Source organism: Ailuropoda melanoleuca, chromosome 5 (assembly GCF_002007445.2).
Source record: "Ailuropoda melanoleuca isolate Jingjing chromosome 5, ASM200744v2, whole genome shotgun sequence".
NCBI classification, from domain to species: Eukaryota; Metazoa; Chordata; class Mammalia; order Carnivora; family Ursidae; genus Ailuropoda; species Ailuropoda melanoleuca.
In genome coordinates this window covers 60,492,658-60,518,130 of record NC_048222.1, presented here as the reverse complement: position 1 = coordinate 60,518,130, position 25,473 = coordinate 60,492,658, and the positions used below count along the sequence as shown (strand labels likewise).

The following is a 25,473-nucleotide window of genomic DNA, read 5'->3' as shown; positions in this document are numbered from 1 at the left end:
TTGTGTGTGTAGTGTATGGCTAATGTTATTTTTGCTGAACCACTTCAGATTAAGTTGCAGACATTATGCTTCTTTTTCCTAAATACTTCAGTGAATATCTCCTAAGAACCAAGATACTCTCTTCTCTCTTCTTTTTAAGTAAGCTCTATACCCAAAGTAGGGCTTGAACTCATCACCCCAAGATCAACAGTCGCATGCTCTACTGACTGAGGCATGTTCCACATGCCTGCACCCCCAAGATACTCTCTTACATGATCACAGTACTAAATTATCAAATTCAGAAAATTTAACATCAGTCTGGTACCACTTACTAGCTAACGTATAGACCATATTCGGTAAGTAATGTTTCTAATGATAGGTTTTAGGCACTGTGGTAGAGAATTTCAAGTAGTACGACAACGAATTTGAGGTATAGAATAGGGCCTAGTCCCTACCTATTAAGTCATATACAGAGTTCTAGATAATTGATATCTAAAGTCTGTCCTTGGGGATAGACAAGTAATAGAGAGTTCAGAAAAAGGGGAGGTTAATATTCACCAGAATAGAAAGAGAAAATTCTGAAGAAAAGTTGTGGTTAAGTTGGAGATAGTGAAAGATGAGTAGGAATGAATAAAAATTCTAATCTGAAATTGGTAAATATACTTTTTTTTTAAAGATTTTATTTATTTATTTGACAGAGATAGAGACAGCCAGCTAGAGAGGGAACACAAGCAGGGGGAGTGGGAGAGGAAGAAGCAGGCTCCCAGCAGAGGAGCCTGACGTGGGGCTCAATCCCGCAACGCCGGGATCACGCCCTGAGCGGAAGGCAGACACTTAACCGCTGTGCCACCCAGGCGCCCCGGTAAATATACTTCTTAAAAATGAATGGGTTTTTTTTTTGTGTGTGTGTGGTGAGGCTGCATAGCTATATAGATATACTAGAAATTAGTGAACCATATACTTATAATGGGTAGATTTTATGGGATGTAAATTATACCACAATAACATTTTTTTAAAAGAGGAAAAAATGAATTTTTTTTCAAATCACCAGGAGAACAAGAACAGACCACAGGTGTATACATATTTTCCACTATCTGTAGGTATCCACCTTAATACTTTCTCTAACATACTACCTCAACTTTCCAGCATTTGTCTTAAAATAGATGACACAAATTTATTTTTGCACAGTTTTCCCAGATAATTGGTTATTTTATACTGAATAATTTGAATAATCCTTCTATGTAGAACTCAGATTATAATTAAAGGCAGGAATCCTTCCAATGAGTATGAATAATAAAACATCTATATGAGACTTTCCTGCTAGAAACAGACTCTGAATGGTATTCATTAAGAATTATGATTAGGGCTATCTTATATATTGTTTTATCCCAGGCTATAGGAGATGAGGCTGCTAGTAACAAAAATATGAAGTAGAAGGTAAAGTCAGTGTGTTAGGATTCACTGAGGTAAGAACCTGAAAAGTAGAATGGCTTGCATTTTTCTGTGACTAAATTGACTTTTAGAATAACAATGGCAATATCATCACACAGTTGTATAATATAGTTGAGATATAGGAGGGGGAAAAAGTAATACTGGATTACCAAGTATTTCCAAGGAAAGAGATGCTTTGGACAAATTAATATTTCAGATGAGTAAAGGTGATTTAGTCAAGGCCAAATATTTGCTTAACTACTTTAGATAAAATCCTCCTAAGTTGACCTAATTGATTATTTTTAAGAATTAAATTGTAAAATACACACAAAAGAGTGTATGTAATAATATATATATGCAATTTAGAGAATGACACAAAAAACAAACACTCATTAGTTGACCATCTAGTTTTGCAAATAAAATAGTATCAAAACCTTTTAAGGCCCCTGTGTGCCTCTCTAGGCCCTAAAGTAATCATTATTCTACATTTTGTTTCTGTTTTTTTCCTTTCTGAAAATAATTCATAGGTATATTTTTCCAACAACCATACTGTTTAGTTTTCTCTTTACTGCATTATATATGTATCCCTAAAAAGAAAGTTTCATTATGCCTGTTTTTTAAAAAAAATTTTAAAATATTTAAGTAATCTCTACACCCAAAGTGGGGCTCAAACTCACCACCCAGAGTTTGAGTCACATGTTCTTCCAATTAAGCCATCCAGGCAACCCCCTTATGCCTGTTTTTTGAAGTTTAAGTAAATGGAATCATGTTCTATGTCTTCCTTAGCTTTTTTGAAATTTCAAAGTTATGTCGTATTCCATTCTATGAAAATACAATAGTTTAAATACCCAAACTACTGTTGATAAAGAAGTGGTTGTTTCTAGTTTTGTCTCTGATTGTTGCTGTTGCTTTAGCAACAATGTTGCCATAAACATTATTGCACAAGGTGTACTGGTAAAGGGGAGCAAGAGTTTCTCTAGGTATATATCTAATAAATGCTGGCACTTGGGTATGTACATCTTCAAGTAAGTAATGCTGAATTGTTGGTCAAGGTGACTATGCCAATTTACATTCCTACAGTTCCCATTAATCTATGTTTTTAGCAATTCAATTATTACCAGTACAGTGGGTACATAATGGTATCTCATAGTTTAAGTTTGCATTTCCCTAATTACCCTTATGGCTGAGCATCTTTTTATAAGTTTATTGGCCATTTAAATTTCTTCTATGAAATGTCTATTCAGCTGTTTGCCCATATTTTCTATTATGTTGTCTTTTATTGATTCATAGAGTTACTTATGTGCTCTAGATACCAATACTCTGTTGATTATTCATACTGCAAATATCTTCTCCTACTGGTTAATACTTGTGTCTGTTAAAAAGTTATTCTCTACTCAGAGGCCCGAGAGGTATTCTCCTGTTTTATTCGTATGTTTTAAAGTTTTGCTTTTCATATTTTAGTGCTTAATAGTTCAGTCAAGTAGGAAGTAACAAGTATACATTAGCATGCACCTAACGTAATTACAATATATATATATAAAGCAAAAATTAACAAGAAATCAATAAATCCACAAAGGAGATTTTAATACGCTTCTTTCAGTAACTGATAGAAAAATCTGACAATATGATCAACAAACTTGACCTAATAAACATGCAGAATGCTGCGTCCAACACTCAGAATATCCAACAGCTGCAAAATACTCTTTGCAAACACACACATAACACTGACCATATACTTCCATCATAAAGGAATTTTCAACACATTTTAAAAGATTAAAATCATATAGGCCATATTCTTTGACCTTAATGTATTTAAAAGCAATCATTAACAACAAAATAACGGCGTAATCATGTGTTTGGAAATTTTAAAGTAAACACAGTTTTAAGAAAATTTATAGCCTTATATGCACATATTAGAAAATAGAATGAAAGTCACTCATCTCTTTGAAGAAATTAATAAAACAGCAATTAAAGACTAAGGAAATCATAAGAACAGAAATTAATGATATAGAAAATACATTAAAGAGTATCAACAAAGCCAAAAGTTTGTTCTATGAAAAGACTAATAAAATTGACAAACCTCTGGTGCGACTAAGAAATAAAATGGCACAAATAACTAATAACAGAAATGGAAAAGGAACTATTGTTACAGAGCCTGCAGACATTAAAAAAGATAAAGTTTTACCACCTTTATATCAATATTTTCGAAATTTTAGATTAAATGGACCCAACACCAGGAAAATATAGCTTATCAAAACTGATGTAAGGGGGTAGGTGGTAGGTGGTTCTGGAAAAAAGAAAAGCACAATTTTGAAAAAACCAGAAATTTCAACACTGATGAAATTTGTATTAAAGAATTATTATTTTTAAGTGTGATAATTGTATTGTGGTTTTGTCTTTCTAAAGGCCTCATCTTTTGGAGATTCTAATTGAAACATTTATAAATGAAATGATAAAATGAGTTTGGCTTCAAAATAATACCTAATGCCACAGAGCCTGCGACCATGCCTGTAACAGCAGCACAATAACTTTAACACTAGGGTTTAAAACTCACAAGCGTGACTGGCCCTTCTCCGCCGTATCAGGGGAAAGCTGAGAGGCTTCTCCACAATCCCACGCGTCCGTCAGCTCTCTGGTAGTGACCAGACGCTTCTTCCTTCAGCCTCAGGCTTTTCCCGCCCATTACTCTGAGAACCAATCATCGAGCTTGGCTTCGCACCTCGGACCAATCAGCGATCCCCGTCAGCCCCCCTTCCCCCACACCCCCGTGTGAGGGCCCATCGCCATGTTTCAAGGGCAGCGGGGTTGGTTCTGCGGCAGCGTCGGTCGAGAACTGAGGCAGTTCTGGGGTAGGCAGCTGCGTGGAAGGCGCGGGTGAGGTGGTGGGCAGAGCATCTGTCTTCTCTATAGTACTTTGGTCCCAGGGTCCTTGATAGGCTCACCTTGTGCTCTTGCCTCCGCAGTGGCCGAAGGCGGTTCGATCAGTGACCCAAGGGCCGCCGACTTCTTGTTCAGCTGTGATGCCTCCCACCCAGACACGCTGAGGTACCAGAAGACCACCTGGCAGTGCCTCTTGGGTCATGATGATCCAGGAGCTGAAGATGGAAGTCGCAGTCACTAAGAAATATTGATGATAGCAATAGACGGGAAAGGAGCACGTTTTCAGCCCTAGATGGGAAGGGGGGAGGGATATAAACAACCTTTCTCTTCGCCTTTCTGCCACAATGACATGGCCTCCTACGTGGTCCACGAGTCTTCCCAAGTTCCAGTCTTGTGTTTCTAGCTGTCTCTCCCACATCTCTACGTGGTGCCTTGAAGGCCCATCACATACATATGTTTCAACCAAATCTCCTGACTGCCCCTTCACCCCGCCCCAGGTCCTGTGTTCTCAAACTTAAAAGCCTAGCAGTTTCTGGTGAATAACAACCCCACTCCCATTAATCAGTCGGCGGCTAAACACCACAGTACATGTACCATGTACCCCTGTGAATGTTCTTGGCACTCACTGCTACTATCTTCCTACACAAGGTCATGACCTCTTGCTGGAATCACAGTAGCTTTCAGAGAGGTTACTCTGCCTCCAATCTGCCCACCTGAGATCCCCCTTCACGTTATGATTTCAAAGCAGAGGTCTAATCACCACCCTGGCTGCCCCCTCCCCACTCCCTTATTCCCCAGTGTCCTGATTGCCTATAGATAATTATCCCTACTTCCACTCACTTATTCTTTCTTTCGAAAGGTTGAATACATTCTTGTTTATTTTATAACCTAAAATATTTCCTTTCTTTCTTCTAGAATACATCAGAGCCTTGATTACATAGAAGATAATGCTACAGTTTTTCACGCCTACTATCTCTCTGCAGTAGCTAATACTGAAATAAAAAATTCGGTCGCTTTAGGTCATTTCATTCTTCCTCCTGCATGCTTGCAAAAAGGTTAGCAAAAATCATTTATCCAATCTCTGTTAGCCAAATCCAGCTAGGTTTCCCAACTTGACTGATCTTTGTTCTCAGTCAGATTGCCTTGGGTGTACATTTTAGCTTTGTTTATTGCTCACTCACACATTCACTAAACTATGTGTCAGGTTTCAACCCAGGTGCTGGGGATTCAATGGTGAATAAGACAAAAAGCAGATCTTGCCCTCATAGTGCTCCTTGGCTAGAATCCAATATTTATTGGTTTTGTGAGCTTTAACAAGTTGTTTGAGGATAAAATGAGATAATATATTAAATAGTCTGATGTGAACATTTAATAAATGTTTGCTAGTTTTGAATCTCTTCATGATTATAATGAAATTTTAAGACTCATTTTAATAATGAACCTATATATTGTATTGTTCTGTATACATTAGGGCGCCTGGGTGGCTCAGTTGGTTAAGCATCTGACTCTTGATTTTGGCTCAGGTCATGAGCTCAGGGTTGTGAGATTAAGGCCTGTGTTGGGGGCTCCACACTCAGTGCAGAGTCTGTTTAATAATCCCTCTCCCTCTCCCTCTGCCTCATACGTGCTCTCTCTCGCTCTAAAATAAATAAATAAATACATCTTTAAAAAATAAAATTAATAGATAAAATTTTAAAAGATCTGTTTTAAATGAAAACATGCTTTTTTTTAAGAATAAAAAGTATACATTATCCACCTAGACCAGTATTGTCTAGTAGAAGTGTGAGATACAAATGTGAACCACATACTAATTTTAAATTTTCTAGTATAAATAAGAAATCTATGAATAAAAATAAGTGAAATTAATTTTTTAAAGATTTATTTGTTTGTTTTTAGAGATTGAAAGAGCCCAAGCGAAGGGAGGGGCAGAGGGAGAGGGAAAGAATCTCAAGCAGACTCCCCACTCGATCTCATGACCCTGAGATCATGACCTGAAATGAAATCAGGAGTTGAAAGCTTAACCAACTAAGCCACTCAGGCACCCCTATGTGAAATTAATTTTAAGAATACATTTTATTTAACCTAATATATCTAAAATATCACTTCAATATATAACCAATATAAAAATTATTGAGATACTTGCATTCTTTTTTTTGATGCTAAATCTTTGAAATCCAGTGTTTATTTTACACTCACAGCACATTTCACTTTGGACTAGCCCCATTTCAATATGGTGCCAATATATAGCTAATCCAGTGGCTATAATATTGGACAACATAGGTCTAGAGGAGTGTTACCTTTTTGTCCTCAACTGGGCTACTGTGGAAGCTTTTGAGATCATTAAGGATGATGACATAGTCCTTTGACATGTTGAGCATTGTTAGAATTCCTATAGTACTATGCCCACTAGACATGTTTCTCTTCCACTCCTCTTTTACCAAATTATTGAATTCTCGAGGACCTCTCTCTACAAATTTAGGAATTTTATACCTATAATTTTGACTGGACAATTTTCTTTATTAACGGCTGGCCTAAAGACAGATATCTAATGAAAGCATAAATTCTGCAGAAAAAATTTACAACAGTGGTTCTCATAATGCTTTGGAATCATCTGGGGAGGTTGTTAGAAATGCAAATTCCTGAGCTCCTCCTCAGTCTTCTGATTCAGTAAGAATCTGCATTTTAAACAAGCATCTTAGGTGAGTTGGAATAACACTGGTGTAGAAATTTCAGACTACAAGTAAACTTCAGAAAATTCTACAAAATTAGTTTAAAAAATAATATTGGATTTGTTTTTCTTACCACAGAAATAAGAAGAAAACTTGGTAGTTTTATTTGGGAACAAGACCAACATATTCTGATAGAGAAGGTAAGAATAAATTAAAGTATTTGGTGAGAATCTGCAGTTTCAAAAATTTTTGAAGGCAATGTAATCTGAAAAATGTTTACTTGTGACATGTTAACACTAACCAGTGATCCTAGTTATGGAATTTAAAGGGCATGGTTTTATTGAACATTATCTACTCTGATATTGTTTTTACACTAGTACACTGATAAATTTGAGATATTTTCATATGAATAAAATCATTCATGTAAAAAACTTGAAAATTTGCTTCTATCATTAATTAGGGGAATAATAGGTGCACAATATTTACCAGTTTTTTACTGCCAGCATAGATTCCGATTTACTAAGTCCTGTGTTGTGTCATTTGTTAAATGTTTTGAATAATACCCATCAATAAATATGTACAATACTGAAAATTGACTATTTTATAGCTTTTGCTATTCTGCCTCAAATTTGTCAATGCTTTTGACTTATTTTAAAATTTATGCACTGCCAAATTTGAGATAATTTGAGCATCAAAAAGAATGACAATAATGAATTATAGTACATTAAATTTAAAAGAATCCATGATTCGATAGTGATACTCCAGAAGCATAAAGAAAGAAAGAAAAAAAAAAGGACAGAAGGAAGGCAGGAAAGAAGGTGAGAAGAGGAAAGAAAGGAAGGCAAGAAGGAGGGTTGGAAGGAAGGAAAGGAAAGGTGGGATAAGGGAAATTTTCCTTATAAAATAGCAACTAAATAGAAAACCCCATTTTACCATCCCCAATAAAATAATTGATTTAGGCAGGGTCACTAATGGATGTTAAAACCTGCTCTCAAATTATCACCCTACATGTTACTTATTAGTTACAAAGGTAAGCAATGTGCCTTCACAGTAGGGAGGTCTGGTGGACACCACCTTAACCAACTGGTCAAATTTAGCGTCACCCAAATTGGAATAACCTCTCATTATGTTCAGCTGGATGTGATATAATGAAAAGCATACAATGTTATCTATAGAGTGTTCTTATTCAAAATGCTTAACCTGTTTAACACTCAGACAATTCCAGAATGTGAGACATATCACATTAGAATCTTTAAAACAATATCATAAAAAACAAAAAACAAAAAAAGCAGGAATTCTGTTCTAAGATCAAGAGACATAACAACCAAATATGATGTATAAACCTTGATTGGGTTCTGGATATTTTTTAAATAAAAAGTGAAAAAAACATGGTGAGAACAATTGGGAAAATTTAAATATGAATTATTTGGTGATACTGAATTAATGTTAATTTTCTTAATTGTGATGGTGGTATTACAAAGATAAAAGAATGCTTTTTAAAGAAAATGCAAGCTAAAGATTAAGAAGTAAAATGCCATAATATCTGCAAATCTTTTCAAGTGGTCCAGCAAAAAATAAAAAATGAGAGAAGGCATGCAGAGTAATAAAAATGTTAACATGTTATGAATCTAGGTGAAAGGTATATAGTACTTACCGTATTATTCTCTAACATTTCAGAGTTTGAAAATTTTCAAAATAAACGGGGAGAAAATATTTTTATGTCTGAAGCCAAGCAATTAACTTACACATTTTGTATTTCTTTTATTAATCTGTTTTTTTTTTCCTCCCAAGTTGTCATCATCTGAAAATCATAGTTATTTTAGTATCTTTGGCTATGTTGTACTAAGGACTAAAATATCTAATATTGGCTTGCCATAGTGTTTTCAGGGATGTAAGTGGTGATCAAATGGTTGTTATTTAACAATAATTATTGGATATGAAGAGCTTTAGAGCTAAAAAGCTCCTTAAAGCCCATTAATGTATCATTCTGTTTTGGAAATGAGAGAACTGGGGTAAAGGGAAGGTAAAAACCTGTTTTAGTTCACATAGTAGGCATTAGCAAAATGGAACCAAATTTTCTCAGCTCCAAACTAATCCAATGTTTCTTCTATGAAAAAATTAGTAGAACTTGCCTGTGGTAATGACTGACTCTAGAAATTATAAGATTTTATGATAAATGATTTTGTTCTTTCAAAATATTGATTGGTATTAGCCAATTATAATAATGTAACATAGAATATATAAGTAGAAAGTACTTCATTGAATGGCAACAACAAGGGTAAATCTGGTAAGTAATTTGGGGAACATTATTATTGTTTGGAGTGGATTTGTGATCTAAACAGAGAATTTCCTAATGGCATATTAAGTAATTACATTATGTGACAGGTACCAGTATCTGAGTCACTTTCACATAATCTTTTTGAAAAGCTAAGTATGCATTTTGTTCTTTCGTAACTCCATAGCTAAATACTCCATTTTAATTTTGAAGGGGAAATATAATTTGTTCAGCTTACTTTCTACTTTTGATTTGTAACTCACGGGAGCCTAGGAATTTTCAAGTCAAGGATTTTAAGAAAGTTTAAATTAATAAAAAAAATTTTGTTTCCTTTTCTTTTAAAAACTAAAGAGTAACATGGCCACATTAGGGAAAATGTCAAAAATTGAAAAAAGAACAAAATTAGCCAAAATTTTGCAACCTAATACAACCACAGCTGATATTTTAAAAATACATAGCCTTCATCACATAGCCTTAAAAACAAATAATATAATCATGTATGTGTGCAAAGTTTTGTAAGTTTTTGCCACCAAACTAGATTGAATGGACCTAAGTGTATAAATATTTTTATGACTCTTGATATATATTGCCAATTTACTTTTTTGTTTTTTTTAAAAAACATTTGATTGGATCATTGATGTGCTGATTTTTGAAAATGTGATTTCTTTTGCTATCTCCAGCATGATGAAATAGCACCAAATGAAATAAAAGCCCTTGGGGAAAGCAGTGAACTAGCAACAGATCAGGAAAAAGAATTATCCAAAAGGTATTGAATTCATACACTTCTTTGATAGTCAATTCAATGTAGGCATCTTTGAACACTAACTGTGTTTATCTCACTTAATTTTCATGGTCTTCTTACATAATTGATATCATTATCACCATTGCTATTTTACAGCAAAAGAGATCTAGAATTAGATATATTAATTTGCCCAAAGTCATACAAACTAAGTGGGGAGAAGTTGGATTTGAACTGGGTCAGTCTAATTCCAGAGCCACCACCATGATGGACTATCCTTGCACAAAAGAAATAAGAATTTGTGTATATTGTGATTACTGTTACATTGTTTTTTAAACAAGGAGATATATGAAATACGAGCAGTAATTTTATTAGGATTGGAAGTTCTGAGTGATTTGCTCCTTTCCTTTCCAAATTGTTTATAATGTGTTTACTTTGGATTAAGAAATTAAATTTAAAAAGACAGACAATCATGGATTTACCTTTATGTTAGAACCAATCTATAAGAGGCCCCCTTTGTTTTAGACTTATTCGTTATCTAGTCCTAATTCCATATTTTCTAGTTCCATGGTTGTCAAATACCCATAGGGAGTACTGGCTATTTGAAGGTCTGGTATTTAGCTGCTGAAATAAAAATGATCACATAATAGCTGTCTCTCTTCAATATAAAAATAATGGGTTTACTTTATATAGGTTTTTCAATTTTAAGTTTTTCTTCCATAGTTTTTTTCTTATATCTTTGGTACCTACCATTTAGTTGTTATAATTTGAAGTTAGTTATCTAATTTACACAAAGTTGTGTATTTAATCAAGTTTAGTAAACTATTGTTTCATGGTCCTGTGACTTCGAGATATTCTACACTTAAGTTAGAGAATCCATATTTTAAGTCTTGGGATCTCTATGTATAGCACTCCTTTGAACTTGTTATGCTTTTTTGAGATAAGAAACTGGTAAAAAGAGGAAGAAAAGTAAGAATAGGAGAGGTAAGACCATGAAGATATTCTTAAGGGATTAATAGAGGAAAGAATAATTATCCTAAGTGACCTTGTAAGAGAAGGCTGGGAAATAGAAAATAAAAAGTAACTCCCAGTGATTCACCTGACTAGGAAAGATATCAGATACATAAGTTCTTTAAGAAATAGTTGCCCTGCAAAACATGGAAGCTGTCAAGGAAAAATTTGATTAAGTGTGACTACCAAAAATATTTTAAACTTGTACATGGCAATAAAAACACCATAAACTAAGTCAAAAGAAAAATATACACTTGGAAAAACATCTGACAAAAACTAGTTTAGGGTACAAAGGGGGCTTACAAATTTGGGGAAAATATGTCCAATCCAATAATAATAACAACAGATAATATGAATAGATCTTAGGTACGCATCTAACCTAGAGCCTTTTCTTTTTAGAACCACCAGAGGGTGCAGTATGAACATAGATAAAATAAACTTTGCCCTAAGGAAGTGTTTGTTTTGTTGGCATACTACTAATGATATCGAACAGTAGGTGATGAACCAGTTATTAAACACTTGCTAAATGTAAGACACTTGTAAGCTTATCAGTTCATTTGATTCTCATAACTTTGTATGATAGATAAATGCTAGTAGCCTCATTTCACCATTGAAGAAACAGGTTCAGAGAGCTGTCACCCAACATCATCATTACATAGTGAAGCTGAATTTGAAGCTAAGTCTAGCCAATCCAGAATCCAAACTCGTAATTACTATGCTTTTTCCGCTTCCCAATATGTTCCCGAAATCTTCTGAAAATTGCATGAATTTAATTATTCTGTTATAAACATAATGCATGTAATTTGTCAAAATAGAAAACAAAGAGATTTTAAATTATAAGCAACCCCACCACTTAGAGATAACCACCATCAACATGAGTACATTTCTTGCTAGTTATATACAAAAAATCTTGTTTTAATGTGTATTTTTCTTTGATTACTAATGGCTTTGAACCTTTTTGAATTTATTAGCATTTTATATTTCTTTTCTGTGGTTTGTTTTTATCCTTTCTCCCTTTTTTACTGGGGGTCTCATTGTTTGTCTTATCAACTTGTCTGGCATCTTTATATAACAGCTATATTATCATTTTGCCAATTAGTCACATTATATCCTCAGTTTGTTGTCTGGCTTATACTTTTTTAGAAATAGAAGTTTAAAATTTCTGCATCATTAAATTGATCTCTTTTCCTTTATAATTTCTTCTACTGCTTTTATGTTCAGAAAAGTTCTTTCCCATTCAGAGATCAAATCAGTTTTAAATTCTGAAGATATTTATTTTGGTATATGGTAATAGTTGAAGATCTAAATTGATTTTATTTTGCAAATAAGAAATTTCCACTGTTTTTTTTTTGAGTAATATATCTATATCTAACTGATATGTCATTTCCCTTTGTCATGTTATTTTTATGTATATGGAGATCTATTTTTAGACTATTTGTTTTATTCCGCTAATCTGTGGATCTATTTCTATATCAGTACAATATTCTTTTAAGTTATTTAACTTCATTTACGTATTTTAATACCTGACAAGGCAAGTCCCAAACTCATTTACTCCCCTTTTAAAAATCTTTTCCTTAATTCTTCATGCCTACATATTATTTTTCTATTTTCAAATTTTAATTAATCAAAATCCAACATGTACAAAAGGGGATACATGAAAATACTGATCCCTAGTGAGCCAGTTTCCCTCCCAGAAACAACCAATTCATATAAGTATTTTTCTTACAAATAGTGATAGACTATAAGCCCTGTTCAGTCCCTTGCCTTTTTTCACTCAGTAATTTACCTTGGAGATCATTCCATATTATTACATAAAGAGCTTTTTCATTTTGTATTGTATAGTGTTCCACTATGTGGATTTAATTATTTAATTTAATTATTTGATTTATTTTTTGTTGCTTATTTTAATGGACTTTTAGGTAATTTCTAATTTGTTATTAAAAACAATGCTTCAGTGAATGATTATGTAATGTCATTTTGTGTGTGTATCTGTAGGATAATTCTGAGGAGGTCAAAGGGCATGTAGATTTGTATCCTTGATACGTCTTATCAAATTGCCTTCCCTACATGTTAAACCAATTTGTGCTCCTACTGGTTGTGTATAAAAGTGCCTTTTCCAGCTAGGGTAACCAAACGTCCAGGTTTGCTTAGAACTGTCCTGATCTTAACACTGAAAAGTCCCACGTCCTGAGAAATCCCTTAATCTAGCGTAAACTGGGATGGTTAGTCATCCCACTTCCCCTAAACCGTCTCCAACACTGAGTACTATCATATATTTTGGTCTTTGATAATCTGATAGGTGTAAAATGGTATCTTAGTCTAGTTTTGTTTGAATTGCTATTACGATGAATGAGGTTGAGTGTCTTCAGGTGTTTGAGAACCACTTTTATCTCCTTTTCTGTGAACTGTGTGTTCATATCCTTTGCACATTTTTTTATTGATTGAGTTTTGCTTTTATTTTTTGATAAGAACCCTTTACATTTTAGGAGAATTTCTTCACTGTGAAATAACTTACAATTAATTCTTAGCGTATTGTCTTTTGACTTTAAAAAATGTTGGATTTTGTCATGCAAATATGTTTTACCGTATACATTCATACTTATTAACATTTTCTTTAATGGCTTTCAGGTTTTGTGTTGTACTTAGGGAAGGCTTCCTACTCCTAAGATTATTATCATTATTATTTTTTGCTATGATTTCTTCTTAATTATTTCTTTATTTTTCAATTTAAATCTATGACACATTTGTAATATGTCTTGGTGTAAGATGTGAGGTGGGGATCCACTTTATTTTTTTCTCTTTCCTCCAGATAACTAACTACTCGTGGCTATTGATTAAATAATTTATTAATAATTAATAAAATGATTAATAACTAAAAATAATTTATCTCCACCCATCTTAAAATGCCACCTTTATCATAGATTAGATCCCTGTAAGTATTTGGGTCTATTTCTGCATTTTATATTTTTATATTTCATTCATTTGTCATGCAACAGCACCACTCTGTTTTAGTTATCTATAAAATGATTTAATAGCTAGTGCTAGTTTTTCCTCTTTACTCTTTTTCAAATTTTCTTAGCTATTCTTTCTGGTTTATTTTTCGATCTGAATTTTAGAGCTACCTTGTTCATATATTTTTAAGGAATTACTGTTGTTATTTCTGGTGACATTACAAAAAAATGTATAGATTAACTTAGGGAGACTATCTCTGATACTGAATCTTTCTATCTGAGAAAATGGTATTTTTTCCCCACTTGTTCAAATTTTCTTTTGTGGCCCTTAAAGAACATTTTCATATTTTCTTCATATAAATCTTATATGTCTTTTAAGATTATTGCTAGGTTTTTTTTTCCCATTCTATTATAAATTTGGTCTGCCTCCTATTAGATCTTCCAACAAGTTGTTGCTCAGGTAAATTTTAGAATTTTTTTTTCCTTAACCTCTAAAATCCCTGTTGAGAATTGTGTTATATTTGAGAAGAACTGATGACTTTATAATTTTTAATATTCCTACCCAGGAGAATGTTTTTTGTTTTTCTTTATTTTCCTTTTCTATATCTCAGTAAAGTTTCCTATTTTTCTGCATATAGAATCACAAAATTCTTGTTATGGTTATTTCTAGATTTTTATGAATTTTGTTGCTGTTGTGGATGGGATCATTTTTTCCATTTTATTTTTTATTAGTTATTGCTATTATATAGGAAAGTTATTGATTTGGGGATATTTGTCTTATAACTACCCACTTGGAATCTTTAAGATTCTATAAATATATAAATATTTCTCTTGGCCTTTCAGGGTGCACAATCATATCAGTTGTTAATATGAAAGATTGCTTCTTCCTTCTTACTAGATATCGCTTCCATTTCTTTCTCTACCCTCCCGCATCTCATTGCTTAGCCAGAAATTTTAGAGCCATAATAAATAACAATAATGGTTATCCTTTTTTAGTCCCTGACTCTTCTGGAAACACTATTTTGCTTTATTTGAAGGATCTTATCCTAACCGAGCTGTAGTTTCTTTTAGAAGAGTTCAGATGAAATCTAATTTTTTAAATTGAAAATAAAGCTTTTACTATCACTAAGGATAATTTTAGATTTTTTTAAGGAAAATAATAAATTGAGGATGACCCCAACTTTTAATTATTGAGGTTTTTATTTTCATATAATTCTATTATCCATTGGTTATACTTTAGGTCTAAATATAGCAAACATTGTTATTTGCTGCTGTTAGAAAACAGAATATTTTCGTTGCAAACCACTTAGCTCTTAAAAGTTAGAATATAATTAATTATAGTACACAACTACACTCAGAATACTTGAACTTTTTTTCTTTTTAACTCAGAAGTCACTTCAGAATCTTAGTGTACTTCATGATTTTCCCAGATTTCATTTTTTATTTAAAGTATTAAAGTACTTGGGACACCTGGGTGGCTGTCGGTTAAGCATCTGCCTTTGGCTCAGGTCATGATCCCCGGTCCTGGGATTGAGCCCCACATCAGGCTCCCTGCTCAGAGGGGAGTCTGCTTCTCCCTCTGCCTGCTCTGCCTGCTGCTCCCCCTGCTTGTGCTCTCTCTCTCTGACAAATAAATAAATAAATAAAATCTTTTTAAAAAATAAAATATCGAAGTACTGGTTAACAGAGTTCCAATTATTTAAATACTGAATAACAAAAAATGCTGTGATTATTTAAAGTAGAGCCCACTATACTTTCTTTGGCATATTTAAGATTACATACGTATATATGCATTTTATCTAATTATAAAGTATTATTGGATTATTTTGCTTTTAAGAATATTGTGAAAAAGGCTTATGCCTCTACACACACACAAAAAAATATATTTTGTGAAGTAGCCAAGAAAACTGAAAATATCTGTATAGGAACTTGTATTATTTAGAAGAACAAAGAAGTTCACACTTAACATTTTCACCCGGTAAGACTGAAGTCTGCTCAAGAGCAAATAGATTACTATTGCCTGGAATAATTTCTCAGGAAAAAACAAATATAAATATGACTTTCTGTATGTTTCATTTTATAGCACAGAAAAGCATTTTATAAGGACTCCAGTTACAGAAAAGCAGATGTACTTCCCTCTTCAGAATTATCCAGTGAACAACATGGTAACAGGTAATTTAAAATAAAATAAAATTTAGGGAAAACCCAAGTAGGGAAGAAACAAAAGAATATTTTGCACAGTAAAGCAGTTGTTGTCCTAGCCTACCCAGTAAAGCCCTCTCTGTTATACGTGCTAAAAGAGGAGATATCATTTGCATTAAATAAATCCACAGAATTGACCTAGAGAGAGGTCCCATATTTTCTGTTAAGACATTCGTCTATTGGTAGCATGAATACACATCCCTGTTTACACAAGACAGTCCCAGTTTATGTCTGTTGCCCTGGCATCAGCTTTTTCCTCTCAGGTGTCCCAATTTGGAAGATAAATTATACGGAAACTCTAATCATAGTTTCCTTTGAGAATCTGATGAAACATAGACCCCTTTCCCTAGCAAACACATACACAAACATAACACGCCAACTTTACATATAATTTAAAGAGGTTCGCAGGTGTCCACGGACTCTATATTTGGGTTTTCTGGTGCCTGACATAAAGACAAGACAGCTTACTACATGAGAGGATGGAACCAAGGGAACCAGGTGAAAGTGGCCATTGGGATTTGGATAGCAGCGCAGTGAGGTCAATATTTAGATACTTTGATCTGGGCAGTATTCAGTAGGGTCATTGATCATTTTAAAAATAGCGGTTCTTAAAAAAGTGTGTTTAAAACACAGAAAATTAAAAGATACAGGTTTTTGAAATTTCATTTTAAAAATCATTTGTATATTTATCACATTTTCTTTATCAGTGTCAAAACTAACTTTTGCAACTAGTCCACAAATTCCTAGATGTCTTCTTTCCTAGTACTATTCCTTCTTACCATTTAGTCTAGCCATTTGTTTCATTATTATTTTTTTTTTCTTCTGTTCATAGCCTTTAGAAAAGCACTTTAAAAAAGAACTTTTAATGTGTTGTTTGAGGCTGGGTCTTGGAGACATCAAAGAAAACTGCTGTTTTCTCTTGTGTGTCACTGTTGTGACAGCAGAGAAGTCAAATCTGGGGTTCTTAGGAGCCACTGTGGGCTACAAAGAACAATGAACTAAGTAGAAGTACTTTAGTTCTAATATCAGGAGCAGCAATTGCTACCCTGACTTAACCCTAGGCTTAAACATTCAGATAAAAAGTAGGTACCCCTTAAACCATGGTTGTGGCATATCACTGATATTGATTTTGTTTCAGGCAACTCTATCATCAGATTCTAAATCTCTCATGTTCATTTGGACTTCCCAAGTGTTTGATAACATATTTTAAAAGTCAATGATAAATATTAAAATCAGCCATACAATAAAGACAAATGCTTAGATTTGGACATGGAACAATGCTGCTCTGTTTCATTGCTGTCTGACTATTCAAAAGTCATGACAGTGTTGTATTAAAAACAAACTAAAAAAGAACTATAAAAATAATCATTGGTCAGAATTTTTAAAGAAAATTTCAAATTGTGATAACCTTTTGTTAATTTTATTGATAGAACCATAGTAAAATTTTCTAATCTTTTTATTTGCTTGATTATTTTCTTTCCTTATATTTCTACATTAAAGTTTTATTTTTTGTTTGTTTATTTGTTTGTTTTAAGTAACCTCCACACCCAACATTGGGCTCCAACTCAGGCCCTGAGATCAAGAGTCACATATACTGCCTGAGCCAGCCAGGTGACCCTAAATTAAAATTTAAAAAAATTTTAAATAGCACTTTCTTGGAAGAAAGGTTCAGTCTTTAGAGATGATTCTTTGGCTTTAATTTTGATGTGAAATGACAAGTACTTCTTTTTTTTTTTTTCATGCCCATCTGCTTATACAGGAAGGAATAACTTCTTGTTGGAATATAGTGAGTGACAGTTCTAATTTAGGCAGTGGTAGCAATTTCTGTGACTGTAACTTCACTGTCTCTTCCTCAGAATGGATTGGGTTCAGTTTGATGAATGTTAAGTCTTTTAAAATAGAGAGAATTTGATTTTAGGTTACAGAAAATACAAGTTGGAACTATGCCCTAGAACCCATGGCCCCAAGTTGTTACAACCAAAAATATCTTCAGATAGAGCCAAATGTGCCATAAAATATCAAAGGATATTTTGGGGGTCTGTCTTTATTTTTTTTTCTTTCTTTTTTTTGCTTTAGACTGGAATTAAATTATTTTAGTCTTATATCACTAGTTATCACCCATGATAAGAAGTTCTGATTGATAGCTACATGTATGACTAATTTTAAAAATTAATAATTCTAAATATCTTACAGGCAAAAATTTTCAAACCAAAAAGTTCTAGTAACTAAAAGTTTGGGAACCTATAATTGATACTGTATTAGTTACCTATTACTGTGTAACAGATTGCTCTAAAAGTTAGCAGCTTAAAACAAACATTTATTACTTGATAGTTTCTGAGGGCTAGAAATCCAGGAGTATCTTAATTAGATACTTTTGTCTCAAAGTCTCTCATGGTGTTGCAGTCAAGTTGCCAGCTAGGCTGCAGTTACTCCAAGGCACAAATGGGACTGGAAAATCCATTTCAAAGTTCACTCATGTGGTTATGGCAAGCCTTGGGTACTTGCTGATTTTTGGCCAAAGGCCAAAGTCCTCCCCAAGTGGGCCTCTCCATAAGGCTGTTCACAGCATGGCAGCTTGCTTTCCTCAGAGTGAGAAATGCAGGAGAGAAAAGAGCATACCCAAGACAGAAGCCACTGTCTTTTTTATATCCTACTCTTCGAAGTGGCATACAATCACTTCTGCCATGTGCTGTTGGTCATATAGACCAACCCAAGCACAGACTCTCCTCCAGAGCCTACACAAATTTGTGAATACCAAGAGATAGGGATCATTTAGGGCCATCTGGGAGGCTGGCTACCACAGACACATATGGAATCCTCCACCAAGAATACCTTTCCTAGGAACTCTCTTTTCTTCCCCCCAATTCATCCGATTTACACAGAAACAGTCATTTTCTAAAACGTGAGCCTTCTCCTCACCCCCAACAGTTGTCTTGGGAACAAATACCTGATTTGAGTCAGGCCAGTCACAGCTCTTTCTCTAGATTTTTATACATAGAATGCAGCCAGTCAAATATTCTCATTCAGGTGACCATAGCTCTTAAGACCTAAAACTTGGGAACCATGGGGGTCCATGTTTTCTACCATGTAAAGAAAGCCAACATGCATCAAGAGAGAAAAATTCAAATTAATATGCAGAGAAAAACTGGATACCAGTGAGAGACAGTCATGAGCTCTGGTTGCTTCTGAGGCCCAGCAATATGTCTGCTTTCCTCACAGTTTGGTTGATACAGCAATCTTTCTAGTAGACTTCTCTTTCGTTTAAGCTAGTTTAAATCGAGTGTCAGTCAACTTCAGCCTAAAGTCCTAACTACTTCAAAACTGCTAGAATAATCCATTTTTGATGCATAAATATCCTATCCTTCTTATAGTTATAGGAATATTTTATTAATGTAATAATTATTTTTAAAATTCCTATCTTCACACATATCTTTAGAAACTTCGCAGTGTATATGTGCAATTAACTAAATGTTAATATTTTTCTGTACTAGTTTATTTTACACAGAAACCTACTCATTAGGCAAAGATCATGAACTATATGGAGTATAGTAATAGTGCTTCAACAGAGTTTCTGAAGTAAATGATTATGATTAAAATATCTTTGAAGACACTAACCAGTTTTATATTAGTAAATTCATAGTTAATTTATTAACTGTCACTTTATTATATATTATTAGAAGCAATCAAACTATATGCATATGTACCACATGTTGATGGTCGTGGTGTTCTAAAATCAATCATCTTTGAGCTCTACCAGAATTTTTCTCATACAATATTGACTTTCAAATTAGGTTTAAGTTTTAATATTAACTACTAACATGCTACACATAAAATATAATCACTCAGATAAGCAATTGCTATCAAGGTAATGTTGCTTAAAGTCATTGAGTTGTTAAACTCTCTACATTCTAGGTTTTTTATATAATCTTATCAATTTCAGATTATTAATGACATCAAAATTAATCACACCCATAACTTCTGTTGACTAAGCAGTAATAGTGATTTTCCTTATTTTTTTTTAAGATTTTATTTATTTATTTGAAAGAGAGAGTGGGGGGTGGGGGTTGAGGGCCAGAGGGAGAGGGAGAAGCAGACCCCACCCCCAACCCCTGCTGATCAGGGAGCCCAATGCAGGATTCAATCCCAGAACCCTGGGATCATGACCTGAGCCAAAGGCAGATGCTTAGCCGACTGAGCCCCCCAGGCCCCCCTTTCCTTGATTTCTTACTAAAGAATGTTATCCCAGTGTTAGCAGGGCAGGAAAGTCTTCCCTGCTCTACTATTGAAGATGAGCTATCTGTGCTGTTAGTAGCTACTTGGATAGATAGTTCTAAGTGATTACACTCTAAGCCAGACACACTTCCCAGTTATATGGTCTAAGTACTTTATGTTTAATCCCCAATCAGGACATTACACTCTCAGTAGTCAAAGTGGATGATCAAATATTTGTGTTTTAAAAGGAGGTAGAAGGGGCTCCTGGGTGGTTCAGTTAGTTAAGTGTCCAGTTCTTGGTTTTAGCTCAGGTCATGATCTCAGGCCCTAGGATCGAGCCCCAAGTCAGGCTCTGTGCTCAGCGTGGAGTCTGCTGGAGATTGTCTCCCTCTCCACCTGCTCCTCCCCTGCTCACACTCTCTCTCTAAAATAAATAAATAAAGTCTTTGAAAAATGAATGAATGAATAAATAAATAAGTAAAAGAATAAATAAATTAAATAGGTAGAATGTTGCAGGGAGTAGGGAGTTGGGAAGGAGGGTGTTCCCTGGTAATTATCAAGTTTCGTGGAAAATCTTCTCCCTGGGCTTATTTCTTCTTTTTACTTCTTCCTAAAAACATTCTTTAGAAATAAATAAATAATAAATAAAAGATACTGAAAAATAGATAGTATGATAGTATTTCAAATATGTATTTTTTTTTAATTTTGTAGGTTATATATCAATTGATGCCATGAAGAAATTCCTTGGGGAGTTACATGACTTTATTCCTGGAAGCTCAGGATATTTGGCATACCATGTTCAAAATGAAATCAACATGTCTGCTATAAAAAACAAATTGAAGAGGAAGTGTTAAGTTGTCTTTATATCTAGGCATTTATTTTTTCTAAAATATTACCAAAGATATGCATAATTTTATATTCTCCCCTTTGGGACAGGGGTTTGGGGAAATAGGGGAGAATTCTGTTTCTTTCTCAAAATGTGTCTTTAGGAAATTCAGAATTATTCTGGCTCGATGATTTGACATTTGGGCTGGATTTTTTTCCCCAGCTTGTAATGTTATGTCCACAAATCCTGAGTACACAGTTGTTATGGAGTAATTGTCATTGAAACACTTCATAAGAAGTCTCAGTGTCTGTCTGTCTCTCTCTCTGTCAGATGCTCTTTTGACTTTAACATTCTATTAATTATATATGTTTTTCTAGTTCGATGCTGTGAATACTAAGTTTAATGATTCTGTTCATCTTATTTTGATTTTTAAAAATTACAATGTTATCATTGAGTTTGGAATTACTGTTTCTGGCTTGAAAAATATGGAGTAAAACATTTTAATGATTCAGACTTCATGTGTGAACAGTACCTGATAACATGTACCAGAAGTGATTTAATGTAAACAATGCTATATCATCTGAAATGAGCCCTCAAGTCACCTTAGAATCACAGTACTGGAGAGAACCTTAGAGAACAATGAGGAAGTGAGGCCTTGAGAGGGTGTCTTGCCTAAGGTGACTAACTGGGGGCCAAATAAGGACTAGAACATGACTGTCTTGATTTTCCAAGTTAATTCCTCCCCACTGTCTCACATAGCATATGCTGTAGCCTGTTTCAGATATAATTGATAGCAGATCTGCAAAGGGGACCAGAAACCAGCCAACATACTTGACTTATTTTTTAAATAAATATTTCAAGACAGCAACTTCTTATCTTTATTCATATGGTCATGCTATATAGAATATGGTGAATTTATTACTTTATATACATGATATATTTTTTGTGAAGCTATCATCTTTTTAAAACTGTCTCTTCTGAACTTGTAAATTAAAAAAAACTAAACAAAATGTTAATGACGTTTTCCTGAAACATATTAAATATTATCTCTCCTGAACACTTTTTCTCAGTCACATTAAATTGCTTCTTACATAGAAACCAAGCCTGTCTGTAAATCTTAAATTAATTATTAAAAGGATTAAGTGACTTTACACTAAGTTGTGTACATTGGGATTTCTTGGAAATGTTAAGTATTGTTCTGATAGTGTTAATATAGTAAATAAAAAACTACAGCCTCAGTGATTCCCAAACAAAAGTAATTATATCTTTAGTAGTATAGAAAAGGCCAGATGCAATGCATATCCTTGAAATACTACCAGCAGCAAAAAAATCAGTAGATAAAGTAAGCCTTTCAGGAATTAAAAACACGTGAACAAATAAAATAGGCAAAGATAAAGTGTTTTGTTAAAAATCGATGGTCTTAATGGGAAGTGAAAGGAAGTACGATTTTACTTATTGCTCACTTAAGCCACTTCTTTTTATTTGCCTAGTATAGCTGACGGATATTGCCTCTGGCTCCGATCTTATAAAAATGCCCTCCCCACTTCAGAACTTTTGGGTATTTCTTTACCCTTTTGCAAATTTGTCTCCTCTGATGCTTTTCACTGTTAGACATAGTCATTCCTCATACTGCTTAATTTAGTGTATAGTTCTTAGTTCATCTTATTTCTTTCATCCTTTGTGACCAGATTATTTTTCTCTAGCTTTTGGTAGGGTTTTGTGACATTAGATAATTTATGAGTTATTGGCAGAGTCTGCTAGTTTTTTTCTGAATGTAGGGAGCCCAGCTATGCTGGATGCTTGAGCCCAGGACCTTGGGATCAGGACCTAAGCCCAAGGCAGATGCAAAACTGTCTGAGCCACCCATGCACCCACCTTAAATATTGCATCAATTTAATGGAATAGCCATTTTTTTTCTTTTTAACAGCTTTATTAAGATATAATCATATACCGTACAATTCATCCATTTAATAGGTGTAATTCAATGGTTTTTAGTATTACAACAGAGTTGTGCTACTACCACCACGATATGATTTAGAACGTTTTTACCACCCCAGAAAGAAACCCCTTACCCACTAGTAGTAACTGCCCATGCCCCCCACCCCCCACCCCCAGGCAACTACTCATCTACTTTCTGTCTCCATAGATTTGCCCATTCTGGACATTTTTTTGTATGGAATCATAAAAACATACTCTTTGGTGACTGGCTTCTTTCACTTAGCTTAATGTATTCAGAGTTCATCCATGTTATATCATGTATCAGTACTTCATTTCTTTTTATTGCCATGTAGTATTCCATTGTTTGGATAATACTACACTTTATTTATCTATTCATCAATTGATGGACACTTAAGTTGTTTCTACTTTTTGGCTATATGAATAATGGTGCTATGAACTTTTCCTGTACAGTATTTGTGTGAATGTATGTTTCTGCTTCTCTTTGGTATATAAAAGTGGACTTGCTGGATCATGTGGTAACTGTGCTTAACATTTTGAAGATTGCCAAACTGCTTTCCAAAGTGGCTGCGTCATTTATCCAACAGCAATGTACGAGGGTTCCAATTTGTCCACATCCTCACAAACACGTGTTATTATCTTTTCTTTTTTTAATATACCCATCTTAGTGGATGTGAAGTTGTATCTCATTGTGCTTTTGATTTGCATTTCCCTTATGGCTAATGATCTTGAACATTTTTTTCACATGCTTATTGGCTATTTTTATATCTTCTTTGGAGGAACGTCTAATTGTTAGAGGAGGTCATCAAGAGGATGTGACCACTGATTGACCTGCAACCTGGACCCAGGCAAGTGGAGGCTCCTCATCCCTTCCTGTGTCCCTGAAATTTGTGTTCTGCTCACTGTTTCCCACAGTGAGAGCTATTTTCAAGGATGCAGACTTGAGAGAGCAATGTGGTGTAAAGACCATCTGGTTGATATATATACTGAACTCAGTTAAAGCCTCTATAGAAATATTTAAGATTCTGTTGGGTGGGTGCAGATATCTACTCATCTTACAACTGCCCAAGACAAGCTTTGTTATGTAAGTGCCCTTGCTTATTCAACTGTCACCTACCAATCTGGAATGGTCTGCCTCTTTTTTCAGCCTTTCCTTGCCCTCTGTGTATGGGGCCAGTTACAGATTTCACCTGCAAAGCTCCTGAATTTGCAAATCAACATCTATTCAAGTTCTTTGCCCATTTTTAGTTTGGGCTATCTTTTAATTATTGAGTTGTAATAGTTTTGAATATATTCTGGATATAAGTCCCTTATCATATATATGATTTATAAATATTTCCTCCCATCCTATGGGTTGTCTTTCAGTGCCTTGATGGCATTGTTTGCAGCACAAAAGTTTTTAATTTTGATGAAGCCCAGTTTTTATATATATATTTTTTGGTTTTGTATCTAAGAAGTCTTTGCCTAACCCAAGATCATGAAGATTTTGGCTATGTTTTCTTCTAAGATTTTTATAGTTTTAATTCTTATATTTAGGTCTGTGATTCATTTTGAGTTAATTTTTGTATATGGTATGAGGTAAGAGTACAAATTCATTCTTTTTCAGATGGGTATCTAGTTGTTGCAATACCATTTGTTGAAAAGACTATTTTTCCCCCACAGGGGGAATAACCATTTTATTTTTCTGATTATGTGTGATGTGTTCTTATGAAAAATTAAACAGCATATAAATAAATAATACAAAAAGTAAAGGTCCCTTAAAATGCCACCTTCAAAGATAATGATTGTTAATACTATAAATAAGTGGTCTGAAATAATTGATCTCTAAGGGAACTTCCAGACCTATGAGTCTATCATATTTTACTAGATACAAATTATTCCCAGAAATACTATTTAGCACAAATTCCTATTTAGTATGAGTGATTTCCTAAAGTACTCAAATGGAAGGCCTAGTGGCCCACTGACATATCTATCATCCTGTTACTACTATATACCAGAAGAACACACTTGAAGATATTAACAATTTATTAAAATATATAAACCTTTCCTGGAGTATCTTAGCTGTTTTTTTTTTCTATTTACTTTGCATGCTGCAGTATGTCAAAGCAAACATACTCATAAATGACATCTGGACTCATATCTTCTGCCCTAGAGAGGGCATCACATCTCAGTAGCAGTATAAAGGAGTGGCTAAGAGCACAGAGTCAGACTGTCTTGTTTTAAATTCCAATATAGCGCTTTTCTACTTGAGTGATCTTAGACAAGTTACTTAACCTGTCTGTGGTAAATGTGGATCATAATACCAAAATCATAGGGAAATTATGAGGATTAAGGAAGTGCTT

General features: G+C 34.0%; 1 protein-coding gene across 1 annotated transcript; it reads left to right on the top strand.

Moving 5' to 3' along the window:
• Positions 1-4,097: 4,097 nt before the first annotated feature.
• On the top strand, positions 4,098-22,333 carry TERB2 (telomere repeat binding bouquet formation protein 2). The gene is made up of 7 exons (XM_002913233.4): positions 4,098-4,259; positions 4,374-4,455; positions 5,206-5,345; positions 7,098-7,159; positions 9,915-10,000; positions 16,019-16,107; positions 21,061-22,333. Exons 1-7 carry the CDS (start codon positions 4,196-4,198, stop codon positions 21,201-21,203), a joined length of 666 nt encoding a protein of 221 aa, XP_002913279.2. The 5' UTR covers positions 4,098-4,195; the 3' UTR covers positions 21,204-22,333.
• Positions 22,334-25,473: the final 3,140 nt, after the last annotated feature.